Source organism: Peromyscus maniculatus, chromosome 1 (genome assembly GCF_049852395.1).
Source record: "Peromyscus maniculatus bairdii isolate BWxNUB_F1_BW_parent chromosome 1, HU_Pman_BW_mat_3.1, whole genome shotgun sequence".
NCBI lineage: Eukaryota > Metazoa > Chordata > Mammalia > Rodentia > Cricetidae > Peromyscus > Peromyscus maniculatus.
Genome location: NC_134852.1, coordinates 149,965,114 through 149,984,453, shown reverse-complemented (window position 1 = coordinate 149,984,453; position 19,340 = coordinate 149,965,114). Strand labels below are relative to the sequence as shown.

Sequence of the window (19,340 nt, the reverse complement as noted above, 5' to 3'; positions counted from 1 at the left end):
GCCACACATTTTGCACAGCATGTCTCTGGTGCAGCCAGAGCTGGTGCCCTGGCCAACAGAACGCTGCCTTGGTTTTCCTCAAGATCATTTCAGCTGTTTTCTGTACTATGCTTCTCCATGTGATCAGTATTTGCTTATAGAGTGTCAGGGGAATGCTTTTAACACTTTCATTAAAACTGCCTTGAAGTTATAGACTATTTGGGAGAAAGGTGCGGGTTTTTGAAACCTGATCAAGCTCCAAGACCTTGACTGGTGGGAATGAAGCACATGTTGCTTGGAAGAAGCTCTCTGGTGGGAACAAGTTGGTTACAGGATCTTTCTACACACAGAGACCTTGAGGTTCCCAGCTGTATCAGCAGGGCCATTTGAGCACTGAGGAAACTCTTCTTCTTTTCTTGTCAAGCTTAAGCCAGATGCAAGCAGGAGTAAAGGGTCAAGGAAGAGTGGCAACAAGGGCCAGTAAGATGGCTCAGTTGGGTAATGGCACTTGTTGTACAATCCTGGAAACCTGAATTGGATTCCTGGAACTTGCTGTGGGATGGTCTTTCTGTATACTGTGAATATGTGTTAATACTATTGGTTAATAAAGAAGCTGTTTTGGCCTATGGCAACACAGATATAGCCAGGCAGGAAATCCAAGAGAGATATAGAGAGAAGAAAGGTGGAGTCAGGGAGATGCTGCAAGCTGCAGGGGTTGGGGGTAACACAAGATAAAATAGAACACAGGTAAACCCAGGATACATGGAGTGATACAGAGATTAATAGAAATGAGTTAATTTAAGATGTAACAGCTAGTTAGCCTGAGCCATAGACCCAACAGTTTGTAATTAATATTAAGCCTCTGAGTAATTATTTTATAAAAATGTCTGCTGCCCAGGTGGGACCTGGTGGGACCAAGAAACTTCGAGCTACATCTGGCGCCCAACATGGAGCCAGAATTTCCGCATAAAATCTGACAAAAGCTTAAAAAGGGGATTCTAGACCCATGCTGGCAGCACTAACAGCTCTTTCCAGAGGTCCTGCTACTGAGCACTTAAATGGGGTTTGTGGGCAACGTGCTTGCTACAAGCTGCTTGATGGAGACACAGACCCACTGCTTCCCAGAACTGGGATAGTGAGCGTGACTCCCAGAATTGGGGTAGTGAGCGTGACTCCCAGAACTGGGGTAGTGAGCGTGACTCCCAGAACTGGCAGAGAATATACCTCTGCTGTGTTGAAAAGCCAAACAGGGCAGAGCCAGCAGCCAGGACACCACTTCAGTTCTAGCCATGCTGCTTAGCAGTTTAAAAACTCTCTGGGTCAGAAAAGAATTAAAGATACACAATAAAATAGATTCAGATGGGGGAAAAAAAAAAACTCTAAACAGGTTACACTGTGTTTAAAATTACACATAGGCTTGGGAGAAAAAAAGAAAAAGGATAGAGAAAGTCCTTAAAAAAGAAATAGAATTTTTTAAAAAGCCATGTAAAAATGGAAAATACACAGAGAATCTGATACTGTATATAACTGTGCTGTCTTTGAGATTTTTTTTTAACTATAGAGAGACATTTGATTGTGGGGGCTGCTAAGTTAAACCAACATATATATTTTTAAGATATCTTGACTTCAAAATCTAGGTCTAAGGATATGATGCTTTGGGGGAAAAAAAAAGGTTCTGCTTTTGTTTCCATAGAAGTTGAAAAGTTGTGGATTCCTTCAATGTTACTATAGTTCCATCAAGGAAGACCCCCTGAGAGGTCTCGAATGGGATCTATAGCCCAGATGATCCAACATCCAGAACAGATTCAAGGCAATTGGCTGAGATGATGCAGCCTCACAGACTACTACAGTCAAGACTTGACCATAATTCTAAATTTCCTCAGGATCCCAATAAGATTACCAGCACCCACAATCAGCAGAAAGTAGTATGAAAAGCTACACCCAAATTTCCCAAATATTGTTTATAAATGTTTGTAAAAAATGTTGGTTTTTATTTAAAGGGGGTTGATTATAAATGCAATTTCTTTCTAAAACAAAAGGGAGGATATAATACAGAAATGATTTTTAAAAAAGATAATTGAATCAACTTTGATCCAAAAAACAACTGTTAATCTCAAAATACTTATATTGATATGGATTTTGGTTTATTGATACAAATTTAAGGTCAATTTTGTTACACAGTATGTATATTTCTATTCTTGTTTAAGGTATGTTTATGTAACTCATTTAAAATTGTAATGTATAATTAAGAAATACACATTAATAACTAGCCATCTATGATAATCAAACTTACAGTCATGTTAGTTAAGTTTTTTAGGTATACAAAGATACGTTTCAATTAGATAATCTTCAAACACTTCAAAAACCTACAGAATATGGCATTTAAAATGTTTTAAGATCTTGGACTTTTCTGGACAATGAGACACATCTGCTCCTGGCAGCTTCAATTACTTCAAAGAGGATAATGGGCATCGAAGAAACTCATTATGGAGTTTGCTTACAATATGGAAAAGGCTAGCCATTTGAACAAGAAAGTGTCCTGCCTGGACTGCTTGACAGTATGTTGTATAAACTGGAAATGCAGAACCCATAAGAAGATGACCACTGAACTTTGCCAAAGCAAGGTGGGATGGTCCTTCAGGTTCCTGCTTCACAGAAGAAACTGCCGGACATTCTGCAGGACACAGAGAAAAATGACTGATGAATTTTGCCAAAATAGGCAGAACAGTCCTTCAAATTTCTTGCTTCTCTGCAAAGTCTGCCAGATACTCTAGACCCATAGGCTGAAGATGGATGCCCCAACATTACAAAAGAACTTTGGATGACTGTCCAGTCAGATGTCTCTGTCATTTCCAGAATTATGTAAGTTTCTGGAAATGCACTTCCTGTTTACTCAGATAATATTAGATCCTTCTGGGGTCTTTGATGGAGTGGAAGACTAAATTGTTATAACTATAGTTTTCCTTAGTCATGATAAAAGATAAATTAGATATGAAACTTTAGACTCACCAGAGTATAGGACAGAGTATTTTAATTTTTTCAAATACCAATAGACTAGATATTATAACTGTAATTCTTGCTTGATAACATATAACAGTTTTATTTTGTTAAAGTTAAAACTTCCCTTTTTGATTAGACAGAAAAAGGGAAGTGCTGTGGTATGGTCTTTCTGTATGCTGTGAATATGTGTTGCTACTATTGGTTAATAAAGAAGCTGTTTTGACCTAGGGCAACACAGGTTATAGCCAGGCAGAAAACACGAGATACAGGGAGAAGGCAGAGTTGGAGAGATGCTGTGAGACGCCAGGGGGAAAAAGATGTAATAACACAGGCAAAGTCATGAGACACATGGTAATACATAGATTAACAGAAATGGGTTAATTTAAGATGTAATAGCTAGCTAGCCTGAGCCATAGACCAAACAGTTTGTAATTAATATTGAGCCTCTGAGTGATTATTTTATAAAAAAAAAAAAAAAAAAAAAATGGCTGGGACCTGGTGGGACCAAGAAACTTCAATCTACAGGAACTCACATAAAAGTTGAGAAAACTGACTCCAAAAAGTTGTCTTCTGACCTCTACATGAGCTCTGTGGCATATGCACAACCCCTTACTTACAAAGACACAATCTCTCTCTCTCTCTCTCTCTCTCTCTCTCTCTCTCTCTCTCTCTCTCTCTCTCTCTCTCTCTCTCTCTCTCTCTCTCTCTCTGGCAGCAGCAGGGCCAGCGATGGAATGAACACCACCGACTCACAGGGTAGGTAGCACCTTCAGTGTATACCAGGAACTGAGGGAAAAATCACAAACTCAGGACCCAGCTGTGTCCATGCCAAGCTGTTCCAACAGAGGGCAGGTCCCCAGGAACACCACATGGACATTTCTTCTGCAACATTCCCCATGGTCAAAGCTGTGGCCTAGATAACTTCTTTCAAAGCCATACACCAGGAGCAACAAATGACCTCAATGCAACCCTGATGTGGTTCTACAATCCTTTCCATTTCTTCACTGAAAACTATATCCAGGATTCTATAAATTTTAACTGTTCCTCTTTATCCCTAGTCACCTTTCTGGTCACTGTTAGGATGCTTCTAGAAGACCAAAAAAAAAAAAAAAAGCAGAATGGGTACAATAGTGTCTGGGGGCTTCTGAGCTGGGTCCAATTGGGAAGGGCCCCAATTCCAGACCTGGAGCCCAGGGTTGGGTACCTGCTTGCTATTCCACTTTTTCTCCATTCACATAGCCACCTCAAGAGACCCCATTTCCCTTCTTCCTGGGCTCAGCCTAGATGGTTCTGTCCTCTAAGGAGCCACAGAGCACAATTTGTACTGGCTCTACACATACAGTGTCTCCTTCCTGAATGACATAATGTTATCTCGTAGGCATTCAAAGCACAGAAGCTACTGTAGAACCCAGTCCTGCCCATCATCCATCATCCATTGCAGCAGGCTGGCTAGCATCCATCCACTGTAGGTGCTCTAATGGGTCCCCAAGACCTGCCCCCCTAGCCTAGCACAGGTGCTTACTCTTTGGAGGCAAGCAGCTGCCAGACCTCTGAACCACACCTCTCTGGGGAAAATTGCAACTGCCTCAACATGACCCACAGATGAGTTTCAAAGGGTTGCATTCAAGACTACATCCCATCCAAAGACCTATCCCACAGTCCACAGGCTCCAGCTGAGACTTACTTGACAAACTTGTCCACATGAGACATGGAGGCCTCGTAGTTTTTCCCTCCGAATTCTTGGCAGTGCAAGGCCATGAAGTGAGGCTTGTGTGCGTGCAGGACCTGGGGAGAAAGCATAGAGTTAGAGCACAAAACCACTGCAGGGTAAAGTGACACATCTCAAATGCTGCCTCCATAGCCAGAGCATCCCCAGACAACAGGGCAAAGTCCACACATCTGTGTCCACAAGTTCTTAACAGAGCCTATGGGTTGCCACCTTGATGCTTCCAACAGTTTATTTCTGGCCTCTACTGTTTCCTTAGCAAAGATTCAAAATTTCTGAGAACCTTTTTCAATACCCTAGAGGCATCTTTCTTTAAGTACAACAAAGTAATATGTGTGGACAGGAGAACATCTGGAAAGCTCTCACCACAAGTCACAACCTCATCACATCAACACTGCTGTGCATACCTGTTGAGAGACAGTCCAGGCAACCATGTGTGTGACAGCGTGTGTTCCTGTGCATGCACCATGCATGCATGCATGAGAATGTGAGTATCAGCTTACGTTAGAGTGAGAGCATTGCCTGTGTGCCCGTATGTGTGTATGCATGTGTGAGCTTAGTATGCACAGTCTCATTCTTAGTCAGGAACCACCAAGGCTGGCTTCTAAGTTCACTCTAGTACCCATGCTGTCTGAAGCACCAGAAATGCACATCTTGTGTTCTCCTTAGCTCTACAAGGTGGTACCCTATTATCTAATTACAGCAGTGGAGGAGTCTAGTGTATGGCAGAAAAACACCATGGTCTCAAGGGTATTGAGTGACATGGCCTACACTTGTCTACAGCTCACAACCTACCTCTGTCCAGCCATTAAGGTGCTGGGTTTCCAACACATTGCTGAAGTTATCAGCAAGGATTCTGATTCAATTGCCCTCCCCCACCACACATACACTGAGTCCTAAACTTTTCAGCCAAAGAGCAGCACAGTAAATGACTCAGTGAGTCCAGACAGCAGTATAAGCCTACATCTACCAGTAATAAACCTTGCTGGGCATGGGCAGCACAACACAGGAAGCCCATGCATGTCCTGGGTAGGAAGGTGGTTCTGCCCTTCGCAAGTACAGGAAGGGCAGCAGGGGGGGGGGGGGAATCACTGATGGAAGGCTGAGCCCCAGCAGCCATTGAGGAACTGGTACAGTGGAAAGGAAGGGCTGGAAGGATTTAGAAAAGGAACCACTAAGTTGGGATTACTGTCACCATAGGGCCAAGGTGATAGCAGGAAAACCCAGAGGCAGGGCTGGAAGCCAGTGTACCTAAAGCCAAAGGTTTATTAGAAACTATGTGGGTGTAATGAGCACCCTACCCATGGCCCTACAGCCTCTGCATTTCCCTGCACTCCAGGTGCAGCTTCACATTGCTTCCATACAAGCATCCTAAGCAGCCCTGCAGTTGCAGAAGCTGTTAGGCGGCAAGGCCAGCTGCTGCTGCTCAGCCTGGTGGCAGGTGCTCCAGGACAGCACCAGAAGGGAGTGAGTGGATCTCAGCTACATAGTCATTATACTGGGAACTTCCCCAGGGCCCAGGATTAACATCAGCACATGATGATGACCACGTCACGTGGGCAGTGGCCATCAGTGGACAAAAGACTTTCCTTTCAAAGGTAACAGCCGCAGGCTGATCTCTCCCATCCCTGCAGCCTCTAGAAGCCACCTGTCCCAATGGTGGCCTATCTACAATGCATGCTTTCCTCAGAGAGGTGAAAGCTGTGGTGCAGAGGCATAGTGCCCATCTGAAGCTCTTTGTCACCCTGCAGTTTTGTCATTGCATTCCTGACACATAGTGTAGCACAAGAAATGGGGGTGAATGGTGAACTGATACAATGATTTTCCTAGACTCATGACTTCAGCTGAGTCCAGCTTCCTAGAACTCCTCAGAATGTTACTACTTGGCTCTATTAAACTGAGAAAGGGTAGAGTGAAAGTGGAGGAGTAACGTGACGGTCAGACATGGATGCTGGTATCCATGGTGATGCCCCTGCTTCCTGTTAAAAATGAAGTAACATCAATGTTAGCAGTCTTCAACTCAGTTCATGACAGCTGACGGGAACCACTTTAATAACCTCCTGTTCAAAGGCCTGGGCACTGTGTCCCTTTGTGCAGGCACCTGCTAGCTTCTCTGCACCTTCCTTTGACTGCCCCAGTCCCAACAGGAGGAAGTTCCCCCAAAGTCACAACTTTCACTTCATGAACAGTTATATAACAACTCTCTGCAAGTCTTCGACTCTGTCTTCATCTAACTTCCAAGTAATATTTCCCTTTCTAAATGAGTATTTATCTATCTATCTATCTATCTATCTATCTATCTATCTATCTATCTATCTTTTTATTTATTTATTTATTTATTTTTGGTTTTTCGAGACAGGGTTTCTCTGTGTAGCTTTGGAACCTGTCCTGGAACTCGCTCTGTAGCCCAGGCTGGCCTCAAACTCAGAGATCTGCCTGCCTCTGCCTCCGGAGTGCTGAGATTAAAGGCGTGCGCCACCACTGCCCTGTGAGTTTTTTATTGTTGATTAGGCAAATAGCCATTAGTAGCACAAAGGTCAATATTTGAATGACTGGAACTCAAGATTCAACTATGATTCTATATATCTTCATAAAAGAAGGATCTACGATCAACAGCTACATGAGGAACCACCCCCCCCCCCCGCCCCCCCCCCCCGCCCATGGGCTATGAAGGAAGGAGCCACAGGCTAGCAAGAAAAACACCAGCCCAATAGTCAAGCATGGCATGACACCAGATATAAAAATCCTTCCCCACCTTGGTCACTGCTCAGAAGGAGTTTAGACTCTGCCGGACACTCCAGAGAAAAGATAACCTCACCAGGACAGAGGGGAAGGTAGATCAGGTCATGCTACGGCCAAAAGATAACTTTCAGTAGATATCCCCTGGAAGAGACTAGTGCTATCTTCCACATGACAAAACCATGGGACCCACAGCAAGACCTAGACTCAGGGAAAAGGTTCAGGAGAAGAAGGAGCACAACAGATGGGTGGGTACTCTGAAGGGCCACACTTATCCAGCAGATCAGTCTGCTCCACTGAAGGTCCCGGGTTAAAAAGAGCAGCTTCTGTCTTTAATTCCAGCACTTAGTAGGAAGAGGCAGGCAGATCTCTGTGAGTTCGAAGCCAGCCTGGTCTACAAAGTGAGTTCCAGGACAGTCAGGAGTAAGATAACACAGAGAAACCCTGTTTCAAAGAAAACAGAGCAGTGTCTGATAGACAGCTACAAACTGAATGCTAGCAAACAGGAGATGCTCCCCATATACAGCAGGAGTCAGCACAGCCACAGGACCAGAGCAGTAATGAGCCCACCTGAGCATCAAGCAAAGCTACAGCCAGCCCCAGGGCCAGAGACACTTAGGGCAGAAGAGCACTGTGTGGATCTGAGAGCTCAGGCATAGTAAAGAGCCCACTAGTCACCAGGGAGGACCTTAGCCCCACTATGACTGCTTCAGAAAGGGGAGTAAGAGCTCATCAAAGCAAACCCCAAACAACCCTGAAAGTCTCGGGGCCCTGAACATCTGGCTTAGGGGCACAGGACATAGAAGCCAAAGCCCCACAAATCACAAGAACAATTCTAGAAGGATAGCTGGCTGGCCAGCAGGGGTCAAGGGGTGCTTTAGGTTTTTTCAGCTACACTAAAATTTTAAAAAATAAAGCATGTTTGCATGTTTCTTGTATAATATCAGTGAAGACTTTTAAAGGACCAGAGGGAGTGATGAGTAGATCTTCATAGGAACTGTTAGATGAGGGCCAGCACTGACAAATTCTGACCTGACCCAGGCTGGGCAGGAAGCATCTTCCTAATCTCATTGTAAGTTCCCAAGCACCACCTCTGCCAGCTGTGGTGTGTGTGGCATATGCTTTGACTTTCCCTGAAAACCAGGGTGCTTTGCAACTTCAAGAACATGAACCTGATGAGTGTTGAAGTATGTCCAAGGATAGCACCCAAGAGCTTTGCCCAAGGCCCTGCACATCAATGACTTCATCTTGCCCTGGGTTCTAGTCTTCAGCACTGAGATTTGTTCTCATACTGGACTGGTGGTCTGGAGATCACCCCATAGCTACCACTGTGTACCTTGGGGCCAGTTCCTGCCCTGCATAAGCTGCTTCTAGTAATTAAGGATGCGGCTTTGCCCCACAGGTTATAGGAAGAAGCCATGAGCTGGCATGAGGAAAAGCCATAGGTCACTGCCACCTGGCAGGGCTCCTTTGTTCCTTTCATACCTGGACATTTTGATTAGGGTCCCATCTGCATTATACTTGGTGATATGGAGTCCACCAGGACAATTACAACACATCCACCATGGCCAGGGAAGCAATAGGCACTGCTGTCTCCTGAGATCCCAACAGCCTGTGTCACTGGGGTCGAGGAGTGTCACCTTAGAGGGCCAAGCCAAGATGGCTTCACCTGGCCACAGCAGCAGCACCAGAGGCATGTGCTGGGAAGACATTCCTTGTAGGTTCCACACACTGGCCCTAGCTTGGGCCACTCTGCTACAGTGCATGCTTCTCTCATGAGAACCTACACCTAGGAACTAGCACTCAAGCAGGAATATCACTCAGAACTAAATCCAGGTGCTCTTCTGGTGTACCCGTTCTCCTTGTGGACTTATATCCAGGTGTTCTGCCAGTGTGTCCATTATTATAGACTAACATCCAGGTGCTTTGCTGGTGCGCCCATTCTCCTCATGGATTTACATCCGGGGGTTTTGCCTGTGTGTCGCTTCTTATGGACTTACATCCAGGTGCTCTTCTGGTGTGCCTATTCTCCTCATGGGCTTACATCCAGGTGCTCTTCTGGTGTGCCCATTCTCCTCATGGACTTACATCCAGGTGTTCTGCTGGTGTGCCCATTCTCCTCATGGGCTTACATCCAGGTGCTCTTCTGGTGTGCCCATTCTCCTCATGGACTTACGTCCAGGTGTTCTGCTAGTGTGCCCATTCTCCTCGTGGGCTTACATCCAGGTGCTCTTCTGGTGTGCCCATTCTCCCCATAGACTTATGTCCAGGTGTTTTGCTGGTGTGCCCATTTCCTCACAGATGTACATCAAGATGCTTTGCTGTTGGCATGCCTGTTCTCCTCATGAACCATATTTCAAGAGACTTGGCAGTATGGTTACATTCATAATAGATTCATCTGCAGGCCAACATCACACCCAGAACTTTCCATGTTAAGAAAGACCTTCTAGGCTGAGTGGTGGTGGTGTACACCTTTAATCCCAGCACTCAAGAGGCAGAGACAGGTGGATCTCTGGGAGTTCAAGCCCAGCCTGGTCTACACAGTGAGTTCCAGGATGCAGAGAAACCCTGTCTCAAAAAAAAAAAAAATGAATAGCAATAACAACAATAATAATAGAAAACATGCTTCCAGGTGCTCTGGTATTTTCAAACTCTACGAAGTAAGCTGAAATCCACTTCTGCTCAGCCCCCGTGATGCATGTCTTCAGGGCCCTGCTCTCTCATCTGTAGGTCCTCTTCTCTTGCTTCTTCAGCTATACTTTCCTTAGGTTGGAGGAATTTTTTAGCTGCATAACTACCCACCATGTGGTGAGTGAGTCCCTCTTGGGTGAAAACATAGATGACTGAAACATTATGTGGCATAGGACTATAAACGGAATATAAAGGAAGAGGTGGAGATCAGAGCAGAAAAAAGTCAAGTGTTCCTAATTTTCTGAAATTCACAAACTCTAGAAAGTTGAAGGATTCCTGGCAAGCTAAGCCAGAGAAAACCAAACATCACCAAACCTATGAAAACCAAAGACTGGGAAAGTCCTCCGTCCATCAAGCAAGGGAATATGGACTCAGTGGAGATATTCTGGGTCCCCAGATGTCCTGCAGGGGATAGATTCATATTCCAACAAGAACACAGGCCATATTCATGAGGAACAAAGGCAAAATAAATACAATCTCAAAGAAGATGAAAATTCAGAAAAATCCCAACCACAGACCTGCTCTACCCCAAGTAGCACTGGGGACAGATGTTTCCAAGAGGCTTTTGGAGTTCTTGGAGTGAAGAAAAAGCCTGGGCAACCACAAAGATGGCTTCTTACTGCTTTAGATATGTAGCTTCCAGGATGGCTGAATCTAATCCCCCAAATCTGTCCTGCCAAATTTCATATATACATATATCTACATATATTGAACACAAGCTACACATGCATGTGCACACACACAACATACAAACTATGATACATGTCTTTATACATAAGCAGAATAACCTACACCACAGCCTCAGTGTGGCTGAAGACAATAAAACAGCTACCACCCCACTCTGGATCAGTGCTCCCAGATTAGCAAAAAGTTAGGTCAGGAAATGGAAGATGTCCCAGGGACTCTAGGGCGGATTCTGGAACATCAGTGTGTGGGCTCAAGAAAAATCTCAGGGATCTGCAATTTGAAGTAGGTAAGCACAAAGAAAAGAAAATAAGAAGCCACCCAGGTAACTGGGTAGGAAAGCTTGAAGGAAGGAAAAACCCAAAAAGTAGCATTTGACAAGACAAGAACCATGATACTCAAGAAGTAACTAACAATCAGGAAAATAAGCGACAACCAGCGAGGGTACCTGGACTCAACAACTGACAGAAGAGGGCGCCAGCACACCAGGAATCTCACCAACTACCACCATCGCCAGCAGCAGAAGCATCGACAAGTTCTAGGAGTCCCTGGCATCCTGCTGAAAACCCTACAACCAGAAGGTAAAAAGGTCCTGACTATAGAGAATTCTCTGCAGAACAACCACACAGCAGAGTAAGCCACGTCCACTGTGCCCACAGAGCCAGAGCTACTCCAGTCAGAAACCAAGAGCCACAGACTGGGAGATGAGGACCACAGTAACCTTAAGGAAGGGACAAAGTTAACAGCATAAATAACAAATCCACAAAGGGCACCAGAAAAGAACAAGTAAAAGATAAATTCCACAACTAGCAACGTCAGCAACATGTCCGTAAGAAGTGCCTGGCAGGAGGATGGAGTCGGGGGCAAGGGAGGAATAATGCAGAACTGAAGCAGAAAAGCCAGAGCAGCACTGATCACCACCATCAAGGAACAAGACTTGAACTTGCCCAGGAACAGGCTCCTGGAGCACCTAAAACAGAAACTCCGAAGCATCAACTCCAAGATTCACAGGCCTCCAGGGCAGAAAACCTACAAACAATGGCAAAGACCCAGGCTAAGGTTGGACTCTGAAAAAGCAATGTTCCAAGGAAGGAAACCACAGAAATACCTTCAGAGACATCTCACTGAGAAATGCAGACTGAGAGTACTATCGAGGCAGGTTCTCAGGAGAAAATGTAGCATCTCTAAGCCATCAGGGTAGGGGCTATCTGGGCTCAGCTAGCCATTCCTGTCGGGGTATAAGCTGAGCTTTTCAGGGAAGACACAAGACCAGCCACATGCTGAGCCTCGTGTCCAAAATCAAATTTGGCTAGCAGGGGTGCAGACCTCAGGTTTGAAGCAGTGATAGTGCCTGTTAGGTTCTTCAGCCGGCACAGATGCAATTCTATGCCACATATAACTCTTTCCAACCTCAAGATTTCCACACAGCTCACAGGTACAATAGATCAGATCTCACAGACAGTGGAGCATTTTTACCTCTGCCATCATGCACTCAAAATGATGTTTCCACCAATGACAAGCCATGTGTATGACAGTGGTCTCCAAGACTGTAATGGAGCTGGAAATCCTACCACCCCGTGATGTCATGATGTGTTTCCATCTGTGGTGATGCCAGCACACAGCCAATCCTACTCAGCCAGTGTTGTACAAGCACTATAGAACAGCCGGCCACAGTGACTGTTCCTGGTGTACGTATTTAGAGTGCTGTATCTTCGGAGATACAGTGTTCTGCTCCTCCTTACTAAAAAAGGCTCCCCTAAAATAGTCTGTCTATTGTGCAGCAACAGCCTCCTCCATCTCTAATCACCATATCTCCTTACTATATCCAGGGGCTACACTGAATGGCTGGAGTATGCTCTGGATGCTTGCTTGGTAAAAGTATCTCATGCTTCTCAGAATGAGTCCCTACTGTTAAGTGACACATGACTGTGTATCACAAAACTAGAGCAACCACCCAAAATGGTAAAAGGGCAAACATCTAAAACAGAAACGAGATCAGAATGCAAAACCCAAAGCAAAGCAGGAATGGGGAACAACAAAAAGCAATGTGTACATACAGCAAGCAAGCACAGAGAAGCCCCAACCCAGCAGCAGCAGTGCTCACAAGGGCAAGGCCCACAAGGGCAAGGCCGTAAGACCTGCTCGGTGTGATGTGGCTGTGTAAAAGGAAACAGTCTGAGATCCTTCCCAGAACCAAACCCACTGAGACAGTCACCAGTCTCACAGGGCCTGTGGCAAGGTACCAGATGGCCCTGGAGTCAGACATATGTCCTGCTGCCGTGCCCAGCCTGGAAAGCAAGTAAAAGATGGGAAATACAGGGCGGGCAGAGAGGCCTCAGGTGTGCTGCCAGCCAGGGCCCCACGTTAGGAAGGTACAGGCTTGAAGCAGTTATACAGAGAAAGACCCACTTTGCAGTGAGCATGCTGGGGCACGGGGACCGGGGGGGGGGGGGGGGGGGGGGGGGCAGTACTGATGACAGAAAGGCCTAGGGGATGGACACTTCAGAGCCATCAGAGAGGAAGACAAAAACAACCTGGGGGGAGGGACAATGACCCAAAGCACACTGGACAAAAATGACAGTGACAACACATGTACACATGTGCAGACTCACGGTCACATACGCATGTGTAGACATGCGAACATTTACCATATTCTCATGCATACAAGCACAATCAGGACACAGAACAGATAACTGTGAGTCAAAACCTATCTATGACAACACAGAACCACACGCTCAGTGCCTGCAGGATGCGAGCTCTTGTCAGGGTGTGTTCTCCAAAAGAAGCCTCTGCTGCCCATAAATCAAGTCTCAGTGAATCCTAAAGGATGGAAGTCACAGAAACTGTCCTCTCACCACAGGATCAAGAGTCATAAGGAAAAGAACATAGGTTATTAGGGTCGGTTTATACGAATGAATGAATGAATGAATGAATGAATGAATGAATGAATGAAACTAGAAATGCTGACTCGTCATAAAGCACAGTAGCTGCCCAGTGGCAGCAGGGGAAGGGAAGGGATGGCAAAGGCCCCAGGCCTTCCACTGCAATGCATAATCACATGCTGGTCATGCTGAGGGTTTCATGGTATGGACGGACCTATATCAGAACCCCCTCACTAAATATCCCAATTATATGAAGTGAGCCATATGTTAAGAATATCCCCCCCCCAAAAAAAATCACCAAAATTAAATTTCTCCCAGGAGAGCAATCAGGTCTAACAATGACCCTGAGCATCTGAGTCCTGGCTGATGTTCACTAGGACTCGATGCTGTCCTTCAAGCACAGTGACAAAGGGCAGGAGACTTCTTTCTTGTTTCTTTGCAGATAATCCTAAGAACATTAGTGGATAATTTGTTTCAGGGTCCAGTTTTGCTTGAAGATAACGGAAGTGGAGGAGCTGGTGAGAACATCACAAATCTGCTGGGCTGGAGAGATGGTTCGGTGGTTACAGCATAGGCTACTCTTCCAGAAGACCTGAGTTTGGTTCCCAGTACCTACATGCTGGCTCATATCTTCAGTTCAGGGGATCCAACACATTCTTATGACCTCTGAGGGCATCAGGCATGCATGAGGTACACATACATGCTTGTAGGTAAAACACTCCTGCATATAAATAAATAAATGTTTTAAAAAATCTGCCAAGCTCAGATGGGGGTATGGGATTGGCCTGGATTCATGCCACTATTCTTTACATCCACAGGCTTGAAAATGACCTGGCAAATGTGCTGAATACACTTGTAGTTTAACTGGGTAGGAACAAAGCCAGAGAGACCAAAAGTTTACATCCCCTTGGGCCAGTGACCATAGTCCCTGCTAGAGCACTGGAATGGAATTAAAAACCACTGTCAAGTGTTACAGTGAGCACGCCTGGATGGTGACAAATTCTGACCTCCTTTGGGGTCTCTGTCCTCTTCTAGCTTGCTAATGAGAAGGTGGGTTCCTTACAACTGTCCTGTTGTGGCGCTCAGCATGGAACCTGCACCCAGCTCCCACGATAGTGAAGAGCTTGCTCAGACTGTGTGAATCCATACTATACCCAGCTGTCTAAAAGGCTGGCACAAGGGCCTGACTGCACGCTCCAACAAGAGCACATTCAAAACTGAGCCAGCCACTGTACACAACAAAGAATTCAAAGGGGCTTATCAGAAGATGGTAATTCTTAGTGACATGCTGTTGGACATTTTTGGATAACATTATAAAAAATAACTATTTCTTTTACAAGGGAGTGAAGCCATGCAGTAATTTGTAAGGCACATGTAAACACTATGCTGAGGAAGCAGAAAGTCCCAGGGGCACAGGAATAGGATACTGCCACTCTCTGTGGGAAGATGGGAAGAGGGCCAGCGCTGGGGGGTGGGGGGGTGGGGGAGTGGTCCGGAGACAGCTGAGCAAGGAACACTTTGGCTGCGATGCCATGTGACAAAGCAGGCTCACAGTCTTCCACTAGTTTCTAAAACATCCCAGGAATTACTGCCCTAGGGGACGTGAGTCTCCTCAGTGGTCAAATGAGAGAGAGTGCTTGCTCAACTCACTATGCAGCAACGCAGGCTGGAAAAGGGCTGTGCACAGCACCTACCCACTTCCCGGGGCCAACGCCTCGAGCACACTAATGCACATCAACACCCTGGGGGTGGGGACACCAGTAATTCACTGCCATGCAGCAATTCCAGACTCACAGCACAGGCAGGTCAACTAGGGCCACAGCACAAAGGCAAAGACAGCACAACCAAGTCATTAGAAGAGATGAGCTCGAGTGATCTCTACCTTCAGGTTTACTGTCACTTACTTCATTATGGGGTCAGATAATCTGATTTTTTTTTTTTTCCGAGACAGGGCTTCTCTGTGTAGCTTTGCGCCTTCCCTGGAACTCCCTTTGGAGACTAGGCTGGCCTCGAACTCACAGAGATCCATCTGCCTCTGCCTCCTGAGTGCTGGGATTAAAGGCGTGTGCCACCATCACCCGGCATATTTTTTTTTTTAAGATTTATGTATTTATTATGTATACAGAAGAGGGAGCCAGATCTCATTACAGATGGTTGTGAGCCACCATGTGGGTGTTGGGAATTGAACTCAGGACCTCTGGAAGAGCAGTCGGTGCTCTTAACCTCTGAGCCATATCTCCAGCCCGATAATTTGATTCTTAATAATAGCAATATTAAATGTCTAGTCCACAAACTCCTGAGCACTTCCATAGGCTCCAGTGAGCAAGCCAACCAGCTGTAGCTGCCCATTTAGCAAGGAGTAGGGTCGGCAGAGGAAGAGCAATCCCTGTCCAGGAACCTCACAGAACTGATTCTTGCTTTGCCATCTGTCTCAGAGGCCCCGGGCCTCAGTTGAGGGTCTGTAGTGGATTTGTCCTCCTTAGACAATTGTTTTAAGGGACTGATGAGAATGTATATACCAAGTTGAGAGTTGGCGGGCCAGATGAAAAGTACAACTATATTTGGTGCTTAATGTAGGCCTTGAATATCCATATAGGGCCAGAGAAAGCGGTCTCAGGTAGGCTCCGTGTACAAAGGTGCAGCTCAGCACTTGAGCAGTTCTCTTTCATTAGCATTTAAAAAATTCAAAATTAACAAAGCACCCATAAAAGGTCCAAACTCCTTGTGTAACAATATTTTTCGTCCTTACGTGGCTTATTTCTTTATATTACTTTACTTTCTCTTTAAAGACTATTATTTTTAAACTATTTTTTATGACTGTCTGTACCCATTTTCCTGGGGATCTTGGTTACAGACATGAGGGACAAAGCCAAGACAGACTATAGGACAGGTGACATATATGCTGATCCTTCAACATGGGAACAGCTCTGAGACCAGATGAGATATGATAAATCTTGTTGGTTACAGAGCCCTCATGACTTATTATATTACAGTTTGGATATGCAGCATTTTCTGACCATGGAAGACAAATCTTAAACTGCTTGGCTACTTCCATGGAGTGGTGCTGGTGGCTGCCTCCACCCACCTCGGTTCCATGAGAGACTAGCCTCATGCCTCATGCCTCATGCCTCATGCCTCATGCCAGTGGGTACTGGTCCTGGAGCTGCATTTACCCTCCCCAGCTCTGGGAATTTGTTGTGTCTGCCTGAAGCAGGAATTTGTACCTAGTGTCAGCTGCTCAGTCCAAATGGACTTATAAAGTAGACAGATGCCTTTTACCTATTCAAATATAGAACAACAACAAAAAAAATGATCTTTAGTTGACTTGTGCACACCACACATCCTATACTTGTGTTAATGCAGATATATATGTTGCCTTTAAAAGTTTGTGAGTTTTCAGAAAAAAAGGATCAGACACCAATAAAGGACAGGCAGCTGAGATGATCCAGCCTCTCAGAATGCCTCTGTTGTAGTTTCCTCAAAATTCTGCATCCAGAACAACTTCAAAGTTTCTACCTGAGATGGTCCAACCTCACAGACTAGTCTAGCCAAGACTTAAGCTCTACACTTTCCCATAACACAGAGACTAAACAGAAAATAATACAGCTAGCCTTCCCAGGACTTGGTCATTATCCCAATTTTCTCAGGGTCCCCTAAAGATACCATCACCCCCCAAGACAACAGGAAGCAGTCTAGAGAAACACAACACCCACATTCCCAAGAGGTGGGGTGGATGGTTTTTGGTCATTCAGTGGATTATGGATGTTTATCATTGTTTAGGGGTGTTGGCTGCAAGTTGTTATTGGTCACAGTCAGGGAGGAAACTAAGCAAAGAAGATTAGAATCAGGGACCTCATTCTGAAAAGAAAAAGGAATATAGGAATGAAAAGATAGAAAGGTAGATTATTGAATCTACTTTTAAACTAAAAAAGCAACTACTAGCCTTAAATATTTTACAATGGTATGGATTTTTGTATACTGATACAAATTTAAGGTTATTTTTGTTACACTGCATATATGTTTCTACTCTTGTTTAAGGTATTGTGCCTATGCAGCTCAGTTAACAATATAATGTAAATTTCTAGTCCTTAAAAGTTATTCAAATCCTTGAAACTACTATTTATGATAATTAAGAAATACAGGTTAGTAGTTAGTCATCTAACAATCAAATTTGTGACTATGTTAGGTATGTTTTCAAGGTCAAAGAGATATATTTTAGATAGACAGATGGTCTTCAAATACTTCAGAGACCTACAGAATATGGTATTTAAGATATTTTTAAAACACAAGGCTTTTCATGATAGTGAGAAACATCTGCTTCTGGCAGCACCAATATACTTCAAAAAAGGATGGTGGTCATCAAAGAACCTCCATATGGAGTTTGCTTTCATTATGGCAAAGTTAGCCACTGGGCAAGAAACTGCCCTTACCTCAAATGCTGCAGTATGCTGTCAAAATTGGACAAGCATGGCACAAAAGAAGGAGACTGCCAAACTTTGCCAAGACAAGGTAAGACAGTCCTTTGAAATTTCTGCTTCACAAAAAAGGTCTTTCAGATATTCTAGGCCTGTAGGCTGAAGATGGATGCCCCAATATTGCAGAAGAACCTTGAGTGATTGTCCAGACAGCTAGTTGTTTCTGTCATTTCTATAGTTTTGGAAGTTGCTTGCTCTGCACTTCCTGTTTACTCAGGTAATAGTATATCCTTCTCAGGTCTTTGATGGGGTTGAAGACTGGATAGTTATAGTTACAGTTTTTCTTGTTACCAAATTCAGAAAGGAAATTTACAAAAGAGATGTAAAGTTTGTAAAGGTTGAGAGACATAAAAGCTTAAGTGGTTTATCTAAGAAGATGTTTTAAAGTTTAAAAAGATATTTTTAGAATAGTAATACAAGTTATGATAGAAAGTGGTTTAGGTATAAAACTTTGGACTTACTAAGGTAAGATAGATAATACAGTTCTTCCTCTGGATTTGCCAAATACATATGGACTGGACATTGTGAATGTAATTATTACCTTAAAATTGTCCTTATTGTATATAGTTTTACTATGATAGAGTTAAAACCTTTCCTTTAATTGTTATTATATAAAGCTTTACTGTGTTAAACCTTTTCCTTTTTATTTAGACACAAAGAGGAAAATGTTGTGGGATATCCATACACTGTGTGAAGATGTATTGCTGTGATTGGTGTAATAAAAAGCTGAATGGCCAATAGCTAGGCAGAAGGTACTTCCTGGGAGAGAGAGAGAATGCAGGGAAGAAGAAAGGTGGAGTCCCCAGCCAGACGCCAATGAGACTTAAGAAGTTAGATGCATAGTACAGAGCAGTGGTAACCAAGCCACGTTACAGAATGTAGATTAATAGCAGGTTAATTTGAATTGTAAGAGCTGGTTGGGGACAAGCCTAAGCTAAAGGCCAAACTTTCATAAGTAACAATAAGTGTCTGTGTCATTATTTGCAGGCTGACAGTCCCAACAAAAAAGTATAACTACACCAAGTACCCAGCACAGGAGGACAAGTGGTATTGCTTTGACATTAGCATTTATGACAAAGGATGCATCAGGGGCTAGGGAGATGTCACCATGTTGGGCACAGAGCTGCTCCACTCAGGACCAGGGAGGGTGGAGACCTCATGCAA

The 19,340-nt window shown here is 44.5% G+C and overlaps 1 protein-coding gene across 1 annotated transcript in view; it reads right to left on the bottom strand.

Annotated features, from left to right (window-relative positions):
* The window catches only part of Inpp5a (inositol polyphosphate-5-phosphatase A), a 201,108-nt gene that overhangs the window by 106,421 nt on the left and 75,347 nt on the right, over nucleotides 1-19,340 (bottom strand). Inside the window, exon 3 of the mRNA XM_076554691.1 lies at nucleotides 4,664-4,764. Within this exon, the coding sequence (XP_076410806.1) occupies nucleotides 4,664-4,764 (101 nt within the window). The remainder of the gene's footprint in view (nucleotides 1-4,663; nucleotides 4,765-19,340) is intronic.